This window comes from Thunnus maccoyii, chromosome 6, assembly GCF_910596095.1.
Source record: "Thunnus maccoyii chromosome 6, fThuMac1.1, whole genome shotgun sequence".
NCBI lineage: Eukaryota > Metazoa > Chordata > Actinopteri > Scombriformes > Scombridae > Thunnus > Thunnus maccoyii.
Window position 1 is genome coordinate 21,292,920 of NC_056538.1, and position 16,911 is coordinate 21,309,830.

Below are 16,911 nucleotides of genomic sequence, written 5' to 3' on the forward strand. Positions count from 1 at the left end.
CTATTGTTAAATGTTCCCTGAATGCTTGATTTTACAGTCACGTTGAGGTAAAGACTGGGATGGTGGTCTCATATTAAATGAAAATCCAATGAAAATCAAGTTTTTAACCTTGTTAACACTTCTGTTTTTTCACAATCTTCAAGGGAGCCTAGGAGTGGCCAACTTTTACCCATCTCCTCTAGAGTGAAAACACGTCATGTTTATTCATCTAATGAAATGGTTGTGGCAGTGTAACTCTATGATGACATGTCTCACTTCAACAGCTGTCACCAGAAAATAGGTTCAGAGGTAGTATATTTGACCTGGCAGAGGTGAAATTTTCTCCTGCACTCCCACAGACACACAAGAAACACACACTGCTCCTTTCAGTAGCTACATATGAAATCGTATTTTAAATGGTACATTTGACTTCAGTTCTTTTCCTTTAAACACCCAAGAGGAAAGGAGCAAATGGGAAAATCACATGTTTAAAATCCTCATAAATATCCCAGTCAGTAGAAGGTAAACTCCATCATCCCCCAAACATTAGCTGCAAAACCAGAACTGAACAAATAAACGCTCCGCAATCCACAGAGGGCACATGGTGTGAATGATGAACTGTCTTTAACATTGAAGGGCCACATATAAAGAATCTGTGGAGTTTTTTAACCCATGTAATATGTGTTTGATTGTCCTCTAGCTTACATATGCAAGCAGTTTTCTCTCGTAGAGCAAGTAGCCCACATTCCAAAGTTTATGGAAGACAATTCCCTTTCCCCGAATCTGCCTGGGTCATATCACACTGCTGCACACTGGCTCCTGTCTTTGGAAAAAATTCTTTTTTTAAGATCTAAAAAATTTATTTATTGGAATATACACACTTGAGAACTAACCACTGACCTCTTTTTGAGTTTCCATTAAAATGCAGCTGTTTGGCTTTGGAAGCCACTGTAAATTAATTATGTCCTGTTAAACGGTTGTGTTTGCAGTGGTCCGTTGTGCTCCAGCACCAGAAAAAAACTCTAGGGAAGACTATGATGACTATTTCTTTACGGGAAACATTTAATGATACCCCCAATGCCTGTGTATAGACAGAGTATTGGGCGTATCCATTCACAAGTCTATACCCCAGTCACAGGCAATGTAGTGGATTTAAACATGTAACTCTGTCATTGACTTACCAATTCCATCTTTTGGAAGAATTGATTCCTTTATTTTATGTAGTTTTTTTGTGTTCTCTCTGGTTTTCCTGATTAATACACAAAAAACATAACCCTATTGTAAGTCACAGCATTATTTATGAGGTCTTGCAAAAGGAAGTTTATTTGCCTATTCTAAATGTATATCATTATAGGCAATCCACAATTGGTGCAATTTACTATGAAATTGTTTCCAGTTGTTGCCCTTAAGGCAAAGGGCATTTGTTGTAATGAATACCCTAAAAATGACTGCTGTAACAATTTCTTCATAACACACATATACAAAAAAGGAATGTAAATCTGCAGACAGTTGCCAAAAAAGTGTGGTTAGAGAGCAAACATCACTATATAGGAAGAGCATATCAATCTTACCATCTCTCAAAAAAAATTAATTCATCATTATAAATTTAAGATTTTGTGTTACATGTGAACCATTTCTTTCTTTTTCTTGAAAATTAACTTTGCAAACAGGATTATATCAAATCAGATTAATTTTCTAAAAATATATGTCTCTGTTCCTCTTCCCTGTCTCAACCTCTTCCCTCATCTCTCAGTTTAACTTGCAGAAAGGCAGTCAAATCAGCACACAATCACAAACAAAAACCAAAGGTTCCCCTGTGGGTCTTGTGCACTGAAGTGAAGAACTATTTTCACAGCTGGAGAGTTAAAATCATGTGTCTGGAAGATTTCTACTATTACTCATAGTAATAACAACCTATTACTATATGTACCTTCAACAATAATGGACGATTTCACATATATAATACATAAAAATATCTAATAGCAAATCTCAAATTTGAAATGTATTTGTGCAAATTGTGTGATAAAAACACATTAAAAAGACATGAAACATTTACTTTTTTAATTTTTCTCCCATACTTTGATAAAGTAGATACTACAAAAAAGATATACTGTACGTATACTGTATTATTACAGATTAACATAATGTATAACATTACTGTAAATTCTTGTGTACAACACAATAGATTTAGTGTGTTTTTACCAATTAACTGCACTGTGATAGACATCAAGGAATCTGCTTTAAACTGTTATAAAAATATGAAAAGTATCATAAAGAAATTCTGATATGAAAGCATTGTACTGTCCAAGCAGATAAGTATCCAGTGTAAAACAAGCCTCATATATTTTTTGAATAAACCTATTTTCTTCCACTGTGAAATTCAAAAAATTGCTCTTGAAAGATATTTTATTATATATTCTGCCAGTTGTTGTTTTCTTTTGCTGTTAAACGAAAAAGCAGCGTGTAATGACAGCAGCAACTTCTGGCAAATGTCTAAAGGGAATTAAAACCCCACTGGGAGCCTTTTTTTCTTTATTTCAATCTGTTACACATTTTTTTCTCCCTGTCTGTGTGTGCTGTAATAATAACCCTATGTGTGGCCAGCAGTGCCTAGTCAGAGAAATCACTTTAAATTTGACTGTGCCCTGGCCCTTTTGCTCCCATGAGAGTCACCCCAAATGAGAACCACCTATGAATTTCCAGACCCCCAGTTACAAAGTTACAATAACAACTTTCTTGCCCCAGGCTGGATTTTCCAGTTTAAAAAAAAATCCCCTTTTTAAAACGTCTGTTTCCTTTCTCTTCTTGTGCTGTTAATTTTTTTAATCCACATTTGTCACTTTTTAAATAATATTCCACAAGCTGTGATCACAATTTTACATGTGAGAAAGCATGTACTATACCTCGCAGACACAAGTGACTGTGTGTCTGTTAATGTTTACATTCGGATATGCCACTGGCCTCCTCCAGTCATGACTTTTTCTCACAGTACATGTATATATATGACTTTTGAGTCTGTACCCAGGTGATTCTTGGCCAGGCACTTGTATGAGCCAGTGTCTGAGGCCGTGAGCGTCTGGATAGTAAGTGTGCCCTGAGGGTGGAGCTGTTCACTACCCATAGGCCTGCCCTGTTCTGCTGTTGACAGAAATGAATGATCAGGCAGCTCCCAGGTGATGTCTGGCTTGGGGATCCCAATGGCGGCACAGTTGAGCTGTACAGATGTCCCAGCCACTGCCTTCACACTGGGAGGTGGCCCTGTCGTGATCCGTGGAGGGTAGGCGAGGACAACAACAGGCACAGTGAGCATAGCTTCACCAGCATCATTCCGAGCCCTGCAGACGTAATTCCCCTGGTCGTGGACAGTGGTGTCCCCAACAACCAGTGTACCATTGTCTAGCAAACGGTAGCGTCCGAGGACTTGCGGCCGAGTAAGGGTGTGGCCCCCAGGTATGGTCCAGTAGATCCTGGGTCTGGGACTCCCATCAGATAGACAGTGAAGGAAAAGAGGTTCCCCAGACACACTGCGTATGATGCCCCTCGGCCTTGTCAGGATGTAAGGCTTCTGCCCAACGTCCAGAACTATTAGCTTCTCTATGTAACCCATAACGTTCTTGGCACCACAGCGGTACTTCCCAGCATCTTCTTGGCGAGGGTTGTAGATGATTAAAGTCCCATCGTTGCCTAGGTGGTGGCGGGAGACACCTTCAGGACCACCAGTAAATCGTGTTCCATTAGGCAGCGTCCAGGTGATTTCTGGCATTGGCTGTCCATCAGCAGAACAGTTCAGAACTGTGGTTTTCCCAATCCGAGACACAATACGTTCATTGAAGGGGTTCTTAAAGATCGGCCTTCGGAGCATACTGGTCACCTCTAGCTGCACCACCATTACTGCCTCTCCTCCATCATTCCTAGCCATGCAAATGAATTCAGCCGTATCGGTTGGGCGCACGTTCCGTATTTCTAATGTCCCATTATGGTGGACGTTAATCCTACTGCCAAAGTATGGTGCTGTCAGAAAGATGTTATCAGGCATTATCCAAGTAATAATAGGAGCTGGGTTGCCCTCTGCTTTACAGTCTATAAATTTCCTGGAGAATTTAGGGGCGACATCTTTGATTACAGTCCGGTTCTGCTGGTAGCCATTGATTACTGGTGGATTCCCATCTATATAAAGCTTGTAGACTTTTCTGTTTTCTCCAGCAGGGTTGCGAGCCAAACAAACATACTCCCCAGCATCGATTAGCTTCACATCCCTGATATCCAAAGAGCCATTGACATGCATTAGGTAGCGTTCATTAGATGCTGCAATTACGTCGTTGGTGGGCAACATCCACAGGATCTTGGGTTTGGGTTCTCCAACTGCTTCGCAGTCAAAGCGAATGTTCCCTCCAGGCTTCACCATGGCATAGGTCTGGCTGTGTGGACGTATCCTTGGGGCAGCAGTCACCACAGTGATATGCACATGCATTTCATCTTTTCCCACTTGGTTCTCAGCATAGCAGGTGTAGTCCCCTTCCTCTGACATACCAACCTGGAGAAAGATGACGTAAATATAAAACCTTATAAAATATGTTTATATGTTATATGATTTTTGATACTATAGCATACCTGGTTTAGGTAGAGCGTTCCATTGTCAAACAGAGTGTAGCGCCGTGCTCGTCCTTGTCCACTGCTGGCATCAGCCTGCAGAGCACTGTTGACCACTGTACCGTCTGGAAGACCCCAGGAGATCTCTGGCTTTGGAGCCCCAGAGGCTTTACAGTCAACCTTCAAGTCATTACCATAGGGCACCTGCTTTTTGCCATAGAGCTTAGGCTCTATCTTGGCTGGCTTCATTGATACCCTGACCCTCATGAGTTGGAGGTCATCACCAATCTTATTTCGTGCCACACAGAGATAGTCTCCAGCATCTTTATCAATCACAGTGTTAATAATTAATGTACCATTATCCAAGACCTGGATTCTGCTGCCCATCCTGGAGAAATATATGACATGAAAATGAGAGTAACTTAGCATTAGTATGAGGACAGAATAAAGCCTGATAAGTGCAAACACAAGGCCATATAAATTCTGTAAACTCTATACTGTAAAACAATATTCCTATGTCTCTATACTTGTGTTTGACTAAAACATGATCTGTACAGCCTGCTATTTTTCTCTACTCAAGAGAAAGCAGTGAAGAACAAACAAAATATACAGTATTTATTGAAATGGAACTTATGCTGTTTGTAGCAAGTTGTCAAAGTTTCAGTATAAATACGGCTTGTCTTTTGACTACAGTATATCTTAGGTCAACAGCACTATTTCCCCCCAAAGGCATCATATCATAACGTAATGAGATATGATGATAATAATGAGATATTAAAAAACTGCTTATAACTCTGAACAGGCTGATGTTAATAAATATAATGTTATTAATTAGAATAACCACAATTATATCCTCACAGTGTTTAATTTTCATAAGACCAAAATCCAAGACTCCATTATTTTGTAGTTTAAGGGGATAGCTCAAAGGGTCAATGCAGGAAACCAAACTTGAGACCAAGATGTTAAAATGAAAACATAAGTATTTCACCAATACATATAATACAGTAACCCCTTGAGGTGTTTCTTGTTTTATCATTACTATATATCCTCAAGCTGTGCTGAAGAGCTCAACTGTTACTCAAAAATTTGGTTTTTGTTCAAGTGTGGCCGTTTCCAATCAAAGCTAGACTTGCAAATCCCTAGACTTGGTCCATGAAAGGAGACTTGTTACTAAATCCTGAAGTGAAGAATTCCTCTCCTCTGCGAGTCTTTTTGTAAGACCTGCACAGCCTTAAAACTATCAAGAAATGTTTTATGTTTTGTCCAACATGTTCACTGTTTGTTCCAGCTTTTACTAGTATGTTTGCTGTAAATATTATTCTGTGCATTACTGCCAGTGATGAAGGCATTTTTACCTGTGCCACTGGTCCACCACAGCTTTAGAGGGCAGCCTCCAGATAATTATGGGTTTAGGGTCTCCTGTAGCTGAACAATTCAGTGTCAGCTGGTCCCCAAAGAATAACTCGGTCACGCGCTGGGATGTCTCCACTATTTGAGGTGCAGATTCTTGTCTCTCTACTGTCAGAGTCACCACCCTTCGCTCTGAACCAGTAGAGCTGGTAGCAATGCATTCATATTTCCCGCTGTCTGCTATAGTCACATCCTTTATGTGGAGGGTTCCATTCTCATACACTGATATCCTTGTGCCCCTGGCAGGTCTGTTGGAACGGACCACTGACCCATCATAGAGCACCCAGTGAATAGTAGGCTGAGGGCTGCCTTGGCCGGTGCAGGGCAGCCATAAGTTTTGCCTTACGCCAGCTTTCGCCTGCTGCCGTTTTTCCTCCATGATGCCTGGTGGAGCTGCCACCACCTGTAGTCGGACTGTAGCAGTATCAGCTCCAGCTGGATTACTGGCAATGCATTTGTAATGACCTCTGTCATAAACAGACACCTGCTCAATGACCAGAGTCCCCTCAGCAGTCACTGATACCCTTTCCTTCTCTGAGTTTGGGCCCCTGACTTGAGTCCGGTTTGCCAGAATCCAGGATATCAAAGGTGTGGGCCGACCCTCTGCTTTACATTTCATCTCCACAGTGTTTCCTGCATGAGACTTTATCTCACGTATTTTTGGCTCAAGAATGCGTGACGGATAGGCCACCACAGAGAGGGTGACAACAAGTTTATCTGATCCATGATCATTCTCAGCTAGACAGAGGTACTGGCCACGGTCCTTAATGTTGGCATTCTGGATGGACAGCGTGCCATTACTCAACACCTCAAACTTGCCCATCCTCCCTTTAATGGTATCAGTGCTTCCTGAGGGAGAGAGAGAGACAACTTCTAAAAACAACTTTAAAACATCCAAAAACAATATACATCACTCACACAAATACAGATTCAAAGCAACTGCAACTTTTTAATAAGTAGGCTAACCAAAAGTAACTTTAGATTATTTATCAAAACTCGCCTCCTTCAATGTTATGATTTTATATGCTTTATTACTTATCATTTGTATTGTTTTTTGTTAATTTGTTTTAATTTGTTTTTATGTGTATGCTGTTACTGCTATTAAAAACCCTTTGTCAAAATAAAGAATTAGTTGCCTCACTGACTTTCTGACTTAATTTACTTAGTATTGCCATTCCTAGATATTGCTTGCAAATGCACCTGAAAATAGAGAATACCGTTTTCACATGGCTTTTAAAAGACTTTTGCACTACATCTGAAATTTTATAGATGTTTTGTTTTGTTTTTCTCCATGGTTTACAATTAATGAAATAGTTATTGTACCTGTGCTTGAGGAGAAGCGTTTCCAGGTTATAGTTGGCTGAGGGTTTCCAACAGCCTCACATGGCAGGAAAGCATCTGAGTCAGCCAAAACGGTAAAGCTTGCTGCATTGCCACCAACTATCTTAGGTTTGCTTGTCATGACCATTGTCGTGGGTTGAAAGCCAGCAATATTGGCCCCGGTAGTTTCATAGCCTGTGGCATGATTATAAACACTGGTGATGGCATTGTGTATATCCTTGTTATTGTATGGGGCTGGGGTATTGGTGTATCCTTGCTCTGCTGTAAATATGGTCATTGTGTCAAAGTTTAGGCCTTTATCTGCACTTCCTCTGGCAGCACTGCTTTGCACAGTAGGTTTGATTCCACTCATTGGTGTCATATGAGTGGTGGGACCATTGTTCTTCTGTGTTGGTGGTCTGATATAGCTGTGGACTCTGTTCTGAGCTGTTGTGTATGGCCGTTTTGAGGTAGTTGGCATGAATGTGGTGGAAGGGATAAAAGGTGTGTTGGTTGTAGTATAGACTGGTGTACTGCTAGATGTGAACCTGTTCCAGTCAACTTCCTCGTATGAGTATGTCTCCCGCTCTGATGTTTCCTCAGCTGAAACAGTTACCGTGGTTCTGTCTGCTGTCCTGGATGGCGTGTACAGGGGCTTGGAGACTGAAACAGTCTGTCGAGGTCCTATAGTTGTCTCCACTGAAGTTTCCATGGTAATGTCAGTATTTGTTACCTCTGTGGTTAAAGCCTCAGTTGTGGTAGTAGGATATAATTTAGAGATTGTAGGTTTCTTTAAGGGTCTCCTTCCCCTAAAGGGCCTCCTTCTCCGTCCTTGTCGTCCTCTTGTCCACCAAACCCGATCTTGTCCACCAGACCCTGATGATAACGCTTCATCAGGATTTTCCATTAAAGGTGGTTTGACAGTAGGTGGGGAGGGTAGAGTCTGTGACTCAGGTGGTGTTTCAGCAGTGGTGGAGGACCTAGAGTAATATGATGGGTTAGTAGTAGTTAGATGTTGAATGCTGGGTCCCACTGTTGTTAGCTCAAACTCTGCAGAGAATAAATTTCCATAGTCATCATCTAATGAGCTCTCTTTGCTCTCTGTGTGTCTGGATGGGGACAAAGTCTCAGGTTCAGCCAGGGAGTTTGTAATGGTGGTGGGCATAGCACCAGGGGCTGTAGTTGAGGTCATTGTTGTAGTTTCAGCTGTAGTTGAGGTTTTGGGGTTGATAAATGGCTTCCTTAACCTGCCCAGTATCTCTTCCCTTTGTCTGCCTCCAAACAGCCTGTTCCATGGAATTCTCCCACGAATAACTTTAGAGGTGGTTGTAGTAGTGGTTGTGGTGGAGATTGACAGTTCTTTGTTTGTGGTCAAAAATGGATCAATTGTAGGGTCAAACTCAGGGGCATCAGCAGAAGTTATGTAGCCATTGGAAACATCTGGCCTGGACTCTGTATGTGTGAAGGGGGCATTTGAAGCAATAAAATAGTTTGTGGGTGAAGCTGGAGTATTTTGTGTAGAGGCAGGTCTCTCTGTTCTGTGTAAAGATGAACTAGAAGAAGCTGTTGGTGTGACCACCTGCAGATCAGTGGTTTCTGTCTTCTTTTTGTCTTCATTACAGTCACAGTCTGAAAAAAAGCCCAAAACATTACAATGCCTCTAAGTTTCATGTACAATGGATAGATAAGTAAATAGATTTTTTTTAATAGTGCTATTAGTTATAATAGATGCATGAAATGTCAGAAGCATGTCCAGAAAAATTAAGCACAAACTGAACTATGGCTTTACTTACTGAACAAGGATACTTACCTGTGGTCAGTTCAATTCTATATGGCACCGTGGCATTCCCTTGCGTCACTTGACCCTTGTGCACTGATGGCTGTTTAAATTTATTGATGAAGGACTGTATGTCAGTAATCCTGTTGGGTTTGATGATCCTCCTGCGGCCTTGGAAGGTCCTCCTGCGGCCCCCTCTTCTGCCATTCTTGTTTGGGATGATATGGATCTGCTGCCGGGAGATGATGGTGGATCCAGCAGAAAGGCGTGGGGATTTGATTGTTTGGGTAGTGTGGAATGTGATCTCATCTTGCTGTCTCTTTGTAGTGGTGACGGCTGTGAATGTAGTCTGGCTTTCTGGATCTGTGTGGATGACTATCTCCCCTGGGCCTGGTCCATCCCTCATTGGAGTGACATAAGGGTCTGTGGTAAATGAGAGTGCCGCCCCAGTGGATGTCTCTGGTTCTGCAGGTTGTTCTCCTGAAAAGAGGAGCTGAGTTTCTTGTGAAGTGTCTGTCACAGTGACTTGGAGAGTGACTGGCTTAGTAGTTCTTTCCAGGGCATAAAACTCTGTAGTCTCATCAAAACTAGAAATGCCTGTGTTGTGTGAAATTGTGTCATATGGTGTGAATGCATCTCTTTGACTTTCACTCCTTTCTGTTGGATTGTGCATGAATGTGGACCTGATTGGTGTAGCATCAGACTGCATATATGACTCTGTTGTTAATGTGTTTGTATTTTCTGTTACTGTCTGATGTGTCCCTGTTGTTGCTACGATACTACCCTGACTGGTCTGTTCGGTTGTTTCAGACTGCCTGTTCTCCTGCCCAAATATTCTACCTTCTTCTGGGTTATCTGTAGTTGGCTTGACTATACTTGGTAGAATGTTGAGATGGTTTTTACTATGACCCTCACCAGAGCCAATTTCACCATCACCAGAAAAAACAGTATGTGACTCTACATCTTTTACCTTCTCTCTCTCTGTCTTTATTCTTGATCCATCTTGAGCCTTTTTCATAAATTCAGCAAATTTCTCTGGGTCCACTTTCCTGTGTGCTTTATCAAAGACCCTACTGCTCCACATGCGTCTGTTGCTGACTGGACCCCTCCTTCTCTGTCCCAATCTACCCCCTAGGCCTCCTTTGCCCCGTAACCTCAGTCTGGGGTACGGTCGATCTGAGGTGACGGTCCTGGATTCCTGACTAGTTCCGTCAAAGGAACTGGAAGACGGGGTCTCACTGAGGGTGACTGTGTTGTCAGTCACAGTGGGGTCCATCTTGACCTCCATTTCTATCCCGGAGCCCTCATTGTCAAAGACTGTCCTTTCTCCAGTTACTGTCACCTGAGACACCAGCAGGTCAACTCCCAGGTGATTAGCAACCAAACACCTATAAAATCCTCGGTCCCTCGCAGTGAGACCCTCAATCAGTAGGGATCCATTCTCATACAACTTTCTGTTTCCATGAGACTTGTCGAGTATTGAGTGGTCAGGGAGGATCCACTGTACCGAGGCCTTAGGACTTCCTGAAGAACCACACTCAAATAACAGATTTTTACCCAGTGGCTGTGAGAGTTGGACACCATTGACATCAAATTCTTCCACATCAGGGGACAGAACTGTCACTCGAAAGGTGAGAATATCTGCATCCAGGTAGTTTGTGGCAATGCATCGGTAGAGGCCTGTGTCGGAGGCATCTGCACCCCGCAGAGTGAGCTTCCCTTCAGCAGTGATTATGATCCTCCTGTCCTCACTGGTGTAGGGCGCTCTGACCTTACTTCCATCTGGTAAAATCCACTCCAACAAAGGCTTTGGCTCACCCTGGATTTGACAGCTTAACTGTGCCACACCACCTATGTTTAAATAAAAAACAATATTTATTGCAGTAAGTATTGCTGTCAGATCTACTGGAACTACAGTATATAAAACATGTTCAATGGTTAAAGTATTGATTTTTTTTTACAGTGCTGGCTGTTTCATCATGTTAATTGCTCAGTAGGTTTTTATGCATCAGCTCAGAGTTTAATTATGGGCAGCTAGTTTATTAATCTCTAACTCCCACCTGTAAGTACTGTGTGCTCAGTCTTGGTTTTGTTGTCTCGCTTTATCATGGTCCAGGAATAGCGGTCCTTCTTAGGGGATGTGTTTTCCATACGTAGGTTGACCACAGACTGGTACTTAATGTGCAGAGTAGAGGAAGTGGTAGAAGTGCGGTCAAGCTGGAAGTTAATCTCCCCCTGCATCAACCATGCAGGAGAGGCTTTAATTTCACCCTCAATGTTTGTGTGAACCAACTCCTCTCCCTCCTTTGGTTCCTGACTGTACCTGTACACCATTTCTGGGCTTCTGGCCAGCATTAAGCCTCTCTCCAGTCTCATTGGAAAGTCACTGTAGGTGGCCAGGATCTGCCACAACCGCTGGATGTGTTCATAGTCAATGTTACAGACCAAATATGTAGTTATGCCAGCTGTAAGCACAGTGATGTTATTTCCTCCCTCCTCCTCCAATGTTAGTGTGAGGTTCTCAACAGCATATGGCCTCTGGACAGTGCAGGATAGGCTGGCATCATTGTGAAACTGGTCAGCCAGGTTCATTTGCATAGAGCCTAATGGGGCGATAAAGTCCTTGGGGGAAACTGGAGTGAAGTCCCCCTCGTCCAGGCTGATGTTTTTCTTCTTTAGATGGGGATGGATCCAGGGTTTGGAACAAGTGAAGGAGTCACTAGGGAGAAGGGACAGGGGTCTGTCATGGTAAAAGGTAGGATTTTCACAAACAGGACACAGCTGGCCTCTTGGATATCTCCTGTCTCGCTTGCATTTCAGCACACCTGGAAACATTTAAATCAAGTGTTGTAGCATTAAGACGGTTGCATGTAAAAGAACATTTACAGTTCCCACAATATGGGCCAACCAAGCTGAAACTGATGAGTAAAAACTTATGAACCATAAAAGATCATCATCATCATCACCTTACAGATTTGTAATTTATGAGTTGACTTTTACATCAGCCAAGTCACGAATAAAAGGTATAACTTTTGTCTTCTGTGTCTTTAGAATTTTCTGTAGCTCTCATGATGAAGAGAGGATATGATCTCTATCTCCAGTGATGTCTCTGCAAAGATTTATGTTTCCTTTAGATAGCTTTTCTTGCTTGGGATACTGTTCCACACACTATCAGTTTGTAGCAGAAAATACATACCACTTTAAAAGTGCAGAATAAACTATTAAAGTGCAAATGCAGTTAAAAACTTTACCAGATGTGACTTATTAAAGCTGCTAGCAAACACAGTTCCACAAAGATTAAGATAAAAAGGAAAATGTTTCGCATATGTAAGATACAGGTTGCTCAACATTAGTAAATACCTTCCCTTGTGAACATGCACTCAGACTGCACCAAAGTTAACACACAGTTCTACTCCTCACCTGCGTTTCTCTGTGCCCACACTGGGAACCAGTTCATACGGCAATCACAAGTCCAGGGGTTACCATGCAGGAAGAGGTTTTCCAACTGGCTGCAGCCTGAGAAAATATCTGCAGGCAAGCTGGTGAGGAGGTTGTCTGACAGGTGGATGTTTCTCACTGAGGAAACCTTGAACACCTGGCTGTGTCTCAGTGTAATGAATGTGTCTGGGTGGAGCTGCTGGAGATGATTACCCTCCAGATGGACCAACTGTAGATTGGTCAGGCCATAGAAAGCCTCCGGGCTGATGAACTCAATGTTGTTGTGGTCCATGTGGAGTCTCAGCAGACTGTCCAGGCCTTTGAATGTCTCTTTGTTGATTTCCTTTACTTTATTATAGGACATCTTCAGAACCTGTGAGAACATGATTGAGAAATGTTTGGCAAAAAGTAATGTTGACTTAAGACCATGAAAGTAACACAATAACTCAGGCGTTCTATTTCATGATCTCTTCCATTCCAGTGAACTTCAAACAAGACTGACAAACACATGATTTTACCTGTAACGACTTGAGGTCTTGGAATGCTCTGTCTTCAATACTGTGGATAGTATTGCTATGCAGCATCAATAGCTCCAAGTTCTCAAGTCCTGAAAGATCGTTTTCTCCCAAGACAGTTATGCTGTTGTACCTAAAGACAGAGAAATCAAAAAGAGACTTCAGCTTGGAATTATTCATCATCACTCTCACTTAATGTCGCCAGTTTACCATGTTATCTATGGCAATTAATGAACAATGAAAACAGTCTCATTAATATCGACATAACGAGCACTGCGGTGTACTTCACTTCAACATACAATTTAAGCAATAAATTTGAAAATCTTAATTGCTTTGTTGTGTCAAAGGATGAAACAATAACAATATTATTATTGTCCAAATATGTAGTATCTACAGCAGTATCTTAATGAAAAATGTTTTGTTTTTTATAACTGTAAATCTGATAATCTTCTATTTCACCACACACTTGTGGAATATACATAACATGTGGTGGAAGGTGTGAAATATGTATTTTTAATTGGCACAGACTGAAAAAAAACAATAGATGCTTTTACAACATTAGTAAATGGTAAATGGGCTGCATTTATATTGTGTCTTTCTAGTCTTCCGACCACTCAAAGTGCTTTTACACTACATGCCCACATTCACCCATTCGCACACATATTCATACACTGGAGGAGCCGGGGATCGAACCGCTGATCTTCCGATTAGTGGACGACCTGCTCTACCTCCTGAGCCGCCACGTTCAAGAGTATTTGGTATTAAGTACACAGATACTTCATTATCATAAAGCTCATCATAACATCATCACAATGCTGCACCCCCAACCTGGGGATAGATATGTTGAGATCATGTAAGGTCACCACAGTTAATGTACTAGTAAAATGACAAAGTGCATAAAAACTAACAAGAGATGGTAAACAAGCACTATTTGTAGACTACACAAAGTATTGTATAGTATAGTCAACTTGATATTTGCAACCCTGCCCATGCAATTTTCTGTCCTACATCCTTCAGCCAGTGTATGAAATTTGCGTTATCAATACACATTTTACATAGCCTAACATACATTTTAACTTATCATACAATGAAAAGCACAGGTGAAACTAATAACATTAATAATGGCTCAGTTCCATCAAGAGTAGTCATGCCAGTGTGCCAGCATACATAATAACAGGAGCCTGGAACTGACACAGCTAATACTGTATGTAATTAATGTTAGTAATTACACCTGTGCTTATCCTGCCATGATATATTAATATCTGCCATAGGAAAGTTTCTATTCTGGACTGACTACACCTTGAGAAGTAAATTTAATAAGGTGGGTGTGTTTAACAAAATAGACTGACAAAAAGCTTTTAGAATCAACCAAAACAGTTTTTAAATAGTGGCACAAATGTAAGGCTGCAATGCCGCAAACTTATCTTCACCATCACCCCACACATTAGTGTTGTCTCTGCTAAATGTAACAAATTGTTTATCTTGACAGCCCAACGTGTCAGACCACATCTTTTTTATGTATCACATTATTTCTGTATGTAGGCTAACTACATTCACACTCTCAAGAAGAGGAGACCAAAAACCTTTTTTTAAAAAAGAGAACCTAGCTGGCGAACAGGGCGGGACTTTTGCTCTTCATGGACAAGAGGTGAAACTTTGCTCTACCAGTTTTCAGAAGTGAGTCAATCCAGAAGTGAAGAGCTAGCTAGTAGTTGCTGTAAAAGTTGCTTTTTCGCAGGTTGGCTTGTTAGCTATTAAAGCTGACCTTGGCTAACGTGACTAGCTAACCCTAACGTTAGCCATTTCGGCCAGAGCTAAGCTAGCCTGCCTTGCCAATCTTAAAAAATCAAAAGCTAATTTAACAGTTACGAAATTAGTTAGCGTTTACGTTGTTAATTGTCAGTGAATGAAAAATTACTTCCATTTATTTATTTTTTAACATTTTAATATTAAGCAGTTACTTATTTTAGCATTACTGGATGTGTATATTTTGCTATTTTAAACAGAAAAGGCAGTAACTTAGCTAGTTTCTTGCACTCTTACCGCCTGTGCATTCAATCACTTAATAAAATTATTCATCCCCAGAGTAGCTACAGTTCTCCAATCTGCTAAAAAAAAATGGAAAGAAAGCGAGAGCTCACCCGAGGTTAATTCTTTCCACAGCTGGCTGGATGTGGTCAGGTATTGCGGTCAGGTATCTGAAGGTGCAGTGCACTTCGGTGGGAACATAACAGGCGCATGATTTGGGGCAGTCGCCGCTCGTTGGCAGCACAGCAGCCAAGAACAACAGAGTCCTCAGCAGCAACCTCCGCAGGTATGAAGCGCTGCAGGCACACACACTCATAGTGCACAGGAAGAGGGGGGCTACACTTTGTTCTGAACCATTAATGAAACCCACCTGGAGAGAGAAGCACAGCGTGTTGTAGCGTTTTTCCCAAATATGAATGATAACAGATAGATAAATAGTTCAATTTGCATCATCACTTGTTAACTACTTATCGCTTGCTTGTTCTTATTGACAATTATCTATAGCCATTATGGAGAAAGAAGAAATTTGTGTGATAAGAGTGCACATGCAGTTAGAATAGGATAAAAAAAGTCAACTAGAGAAAAATGCAAAGTCTTATGCAAAGATGATATAAATACCACATGTTAAACTATACATCAATGAATTTTGCCCCTGGAAAGAAACTATCTACAATTTCCCTCACCGCACTTAGGCAGCTGTAGCAAACGGGATTGCTGCACTTGTAGGAATTAAAAAATCCAGTGGAAGAAAGTGGGAAAGGTCCACATTCAGTTTCAGTAGTCCTCCAGATTGAGTCTTCAGATGAGTGCGGTGCGTCTGAGGCGCAGGGGGACTGGAGTCATGTCTGTGTGAGCGCCTGTGTAGTTGAGCGCTCACTTTGGTCTCCTCCGCCCCACTTTGTAATCTGTTGAAATGTAATCCTGGACCACGAAATACTCAGGGAAGCAATCTGCTGGGAAACCACGCATTTGATAGACTGTTAAATGCCACCAAAAAAACACAAAAGCCTTCTTCAGTTGACAAGAGTGGAATATTAATTGCAGCCAAGATAGTAATATCTGACATATGTGATTAAGTTTTAGAAGTAGGTCATCAAACTGTTTTACACTGAAGCCCATAATTTAGATAATGAATTTAAATGCTTCCCTGATGTGATTTATTATATATGGCTCCTGAATAATTTAGACATTTTTGCTCATCTTGGCTCTCTTTCATAATAATAAATAGTACAAGATTGCATTTGGACATGGTATGGCAAGTGCTCTCAGCTCCCCAAACACTGTTGAAACTCCTTGTTTCACATCAAAGTACCATCCAGTCATGATGGTCAAGGACAAATGTGTTGTAGATGAGTTCAATAAGTATTTTACTGTCTTCTCTCCCGTCACATGGGACACTTGAATCTTTTTATTAGTTTGTTTTGCTTTGTTTTTCTCACGGTGAAGTCACGAACCCAGCATCATTCCAGGCATGTTTGGGTCAGTTTTTTGTCTTTTTCTAAATCCAATAATTTTGACTGGATTGTTTAATTCCCTTTATATGCTCAGCATATTTAGCAATACACATATTTAGAAGCTTTAAGAATAGGACATTTAAATGTACGCTCCCTCATCTTATTATAGGGTCATTCAGCATCCTCATGCTGTTGTTTTGAAACTCATCACAGTTCACAAGTGAGTGTGTGTACCTTTAAACCTTGACTATACCTTCAACATAGATCTCTGTTTCCCAGAACTAAAAATTATACCTGTCCCAGCATCTGATTAATCCCCACCTTACTGTTTGCATAACTCATCGTGACTGTCGTTGTCAACATTTCTGATTCATTCACTTGTAAACAGTATTCATGAGAG

The 16,911-nt window shown here is 41.3% G+C and overlaps 2 protein-coding genes across 2 annotated transcripts in view; one reads left to right on the top strand and one right to left on the bottom strand.

Annotated features, from left to right (window-relative positions):
- Positions 1 to 2,023: 2,023 nt before the first annotated feature.
- On the bottom strand, positions 2,024 to 15,863 carry igsf10 (immunoglobulin superfamily, member 10). The gene is made up of 10 exons (XM_042413823.1): positions 15,741 to 15,863; positions 15,171 to 15,427; positions 13,033 to 13,162; positions 12,497 to 12,887; positions 11,137 to 11,901; positions 9,110 to 10,927; positions 7,303 to 8,928; positions 5,925 to 6,828; positions 4,591 to 4,957; positions 2,024 to 4,513 (listed from the first exon to the last, which is right to left on the bottom strand). The coding sequence occupies exons 2-10, from the start codon at positions 15,371 to 15,373 to the stop codon at positions 2,963 to 2,965; spliced, it is 7,755 nt and encodes a 2,584-aa protein (XP_042269757.1). The 5' UTR covers positions 15,374 to 15,427; positions 15,741 to 15,863; the 3' UTR covers positions 2,024 to 2,962.
- The window catches only part of aadac (arylacetamide deacetylase), a 31,557-nt gene continuing 29,905 nt past the window's right edge, over positions 15,260 to 16,911 (top strand). The window contains exon 1 of the mRNA XM_042413826.1: positions 15,260 to 15,343. The gene's annotated coding sequence lies outside the window, so the exon portion shown is untranslated. The remainder of the gene's footprint in view (positions 15,344 to 16,911) is intronic.

What these genes read in the sequence shown, in the direction of transcription:
- igsf10 (XM_042413823.1), bottom strand. Translation starts at nt 15,373, where the DNA reads ATGAGTGTGTGTGCCTGCAGCGCTTCATACCTGCGGAGGTTGCTGCTG. An exon ending in GTGGGCACAGAGAAACGCAG is followed by an intron (nt 11,902 to 12,496) that starts GTGAGGAGTAGA and finishes AAATGTTTCCAG; the next exon opens with GTGTGCTGAAATGCAAGCGA. An exon ending in TGAGCACACAGTACTTACAG is followed by an intron (nt 10,928 to 11,136) that starts GTGGGAGTTAGA and finishes ATTTAAACATAG; the next exon opens with GTGGTGTGGCACAGTTAAGC.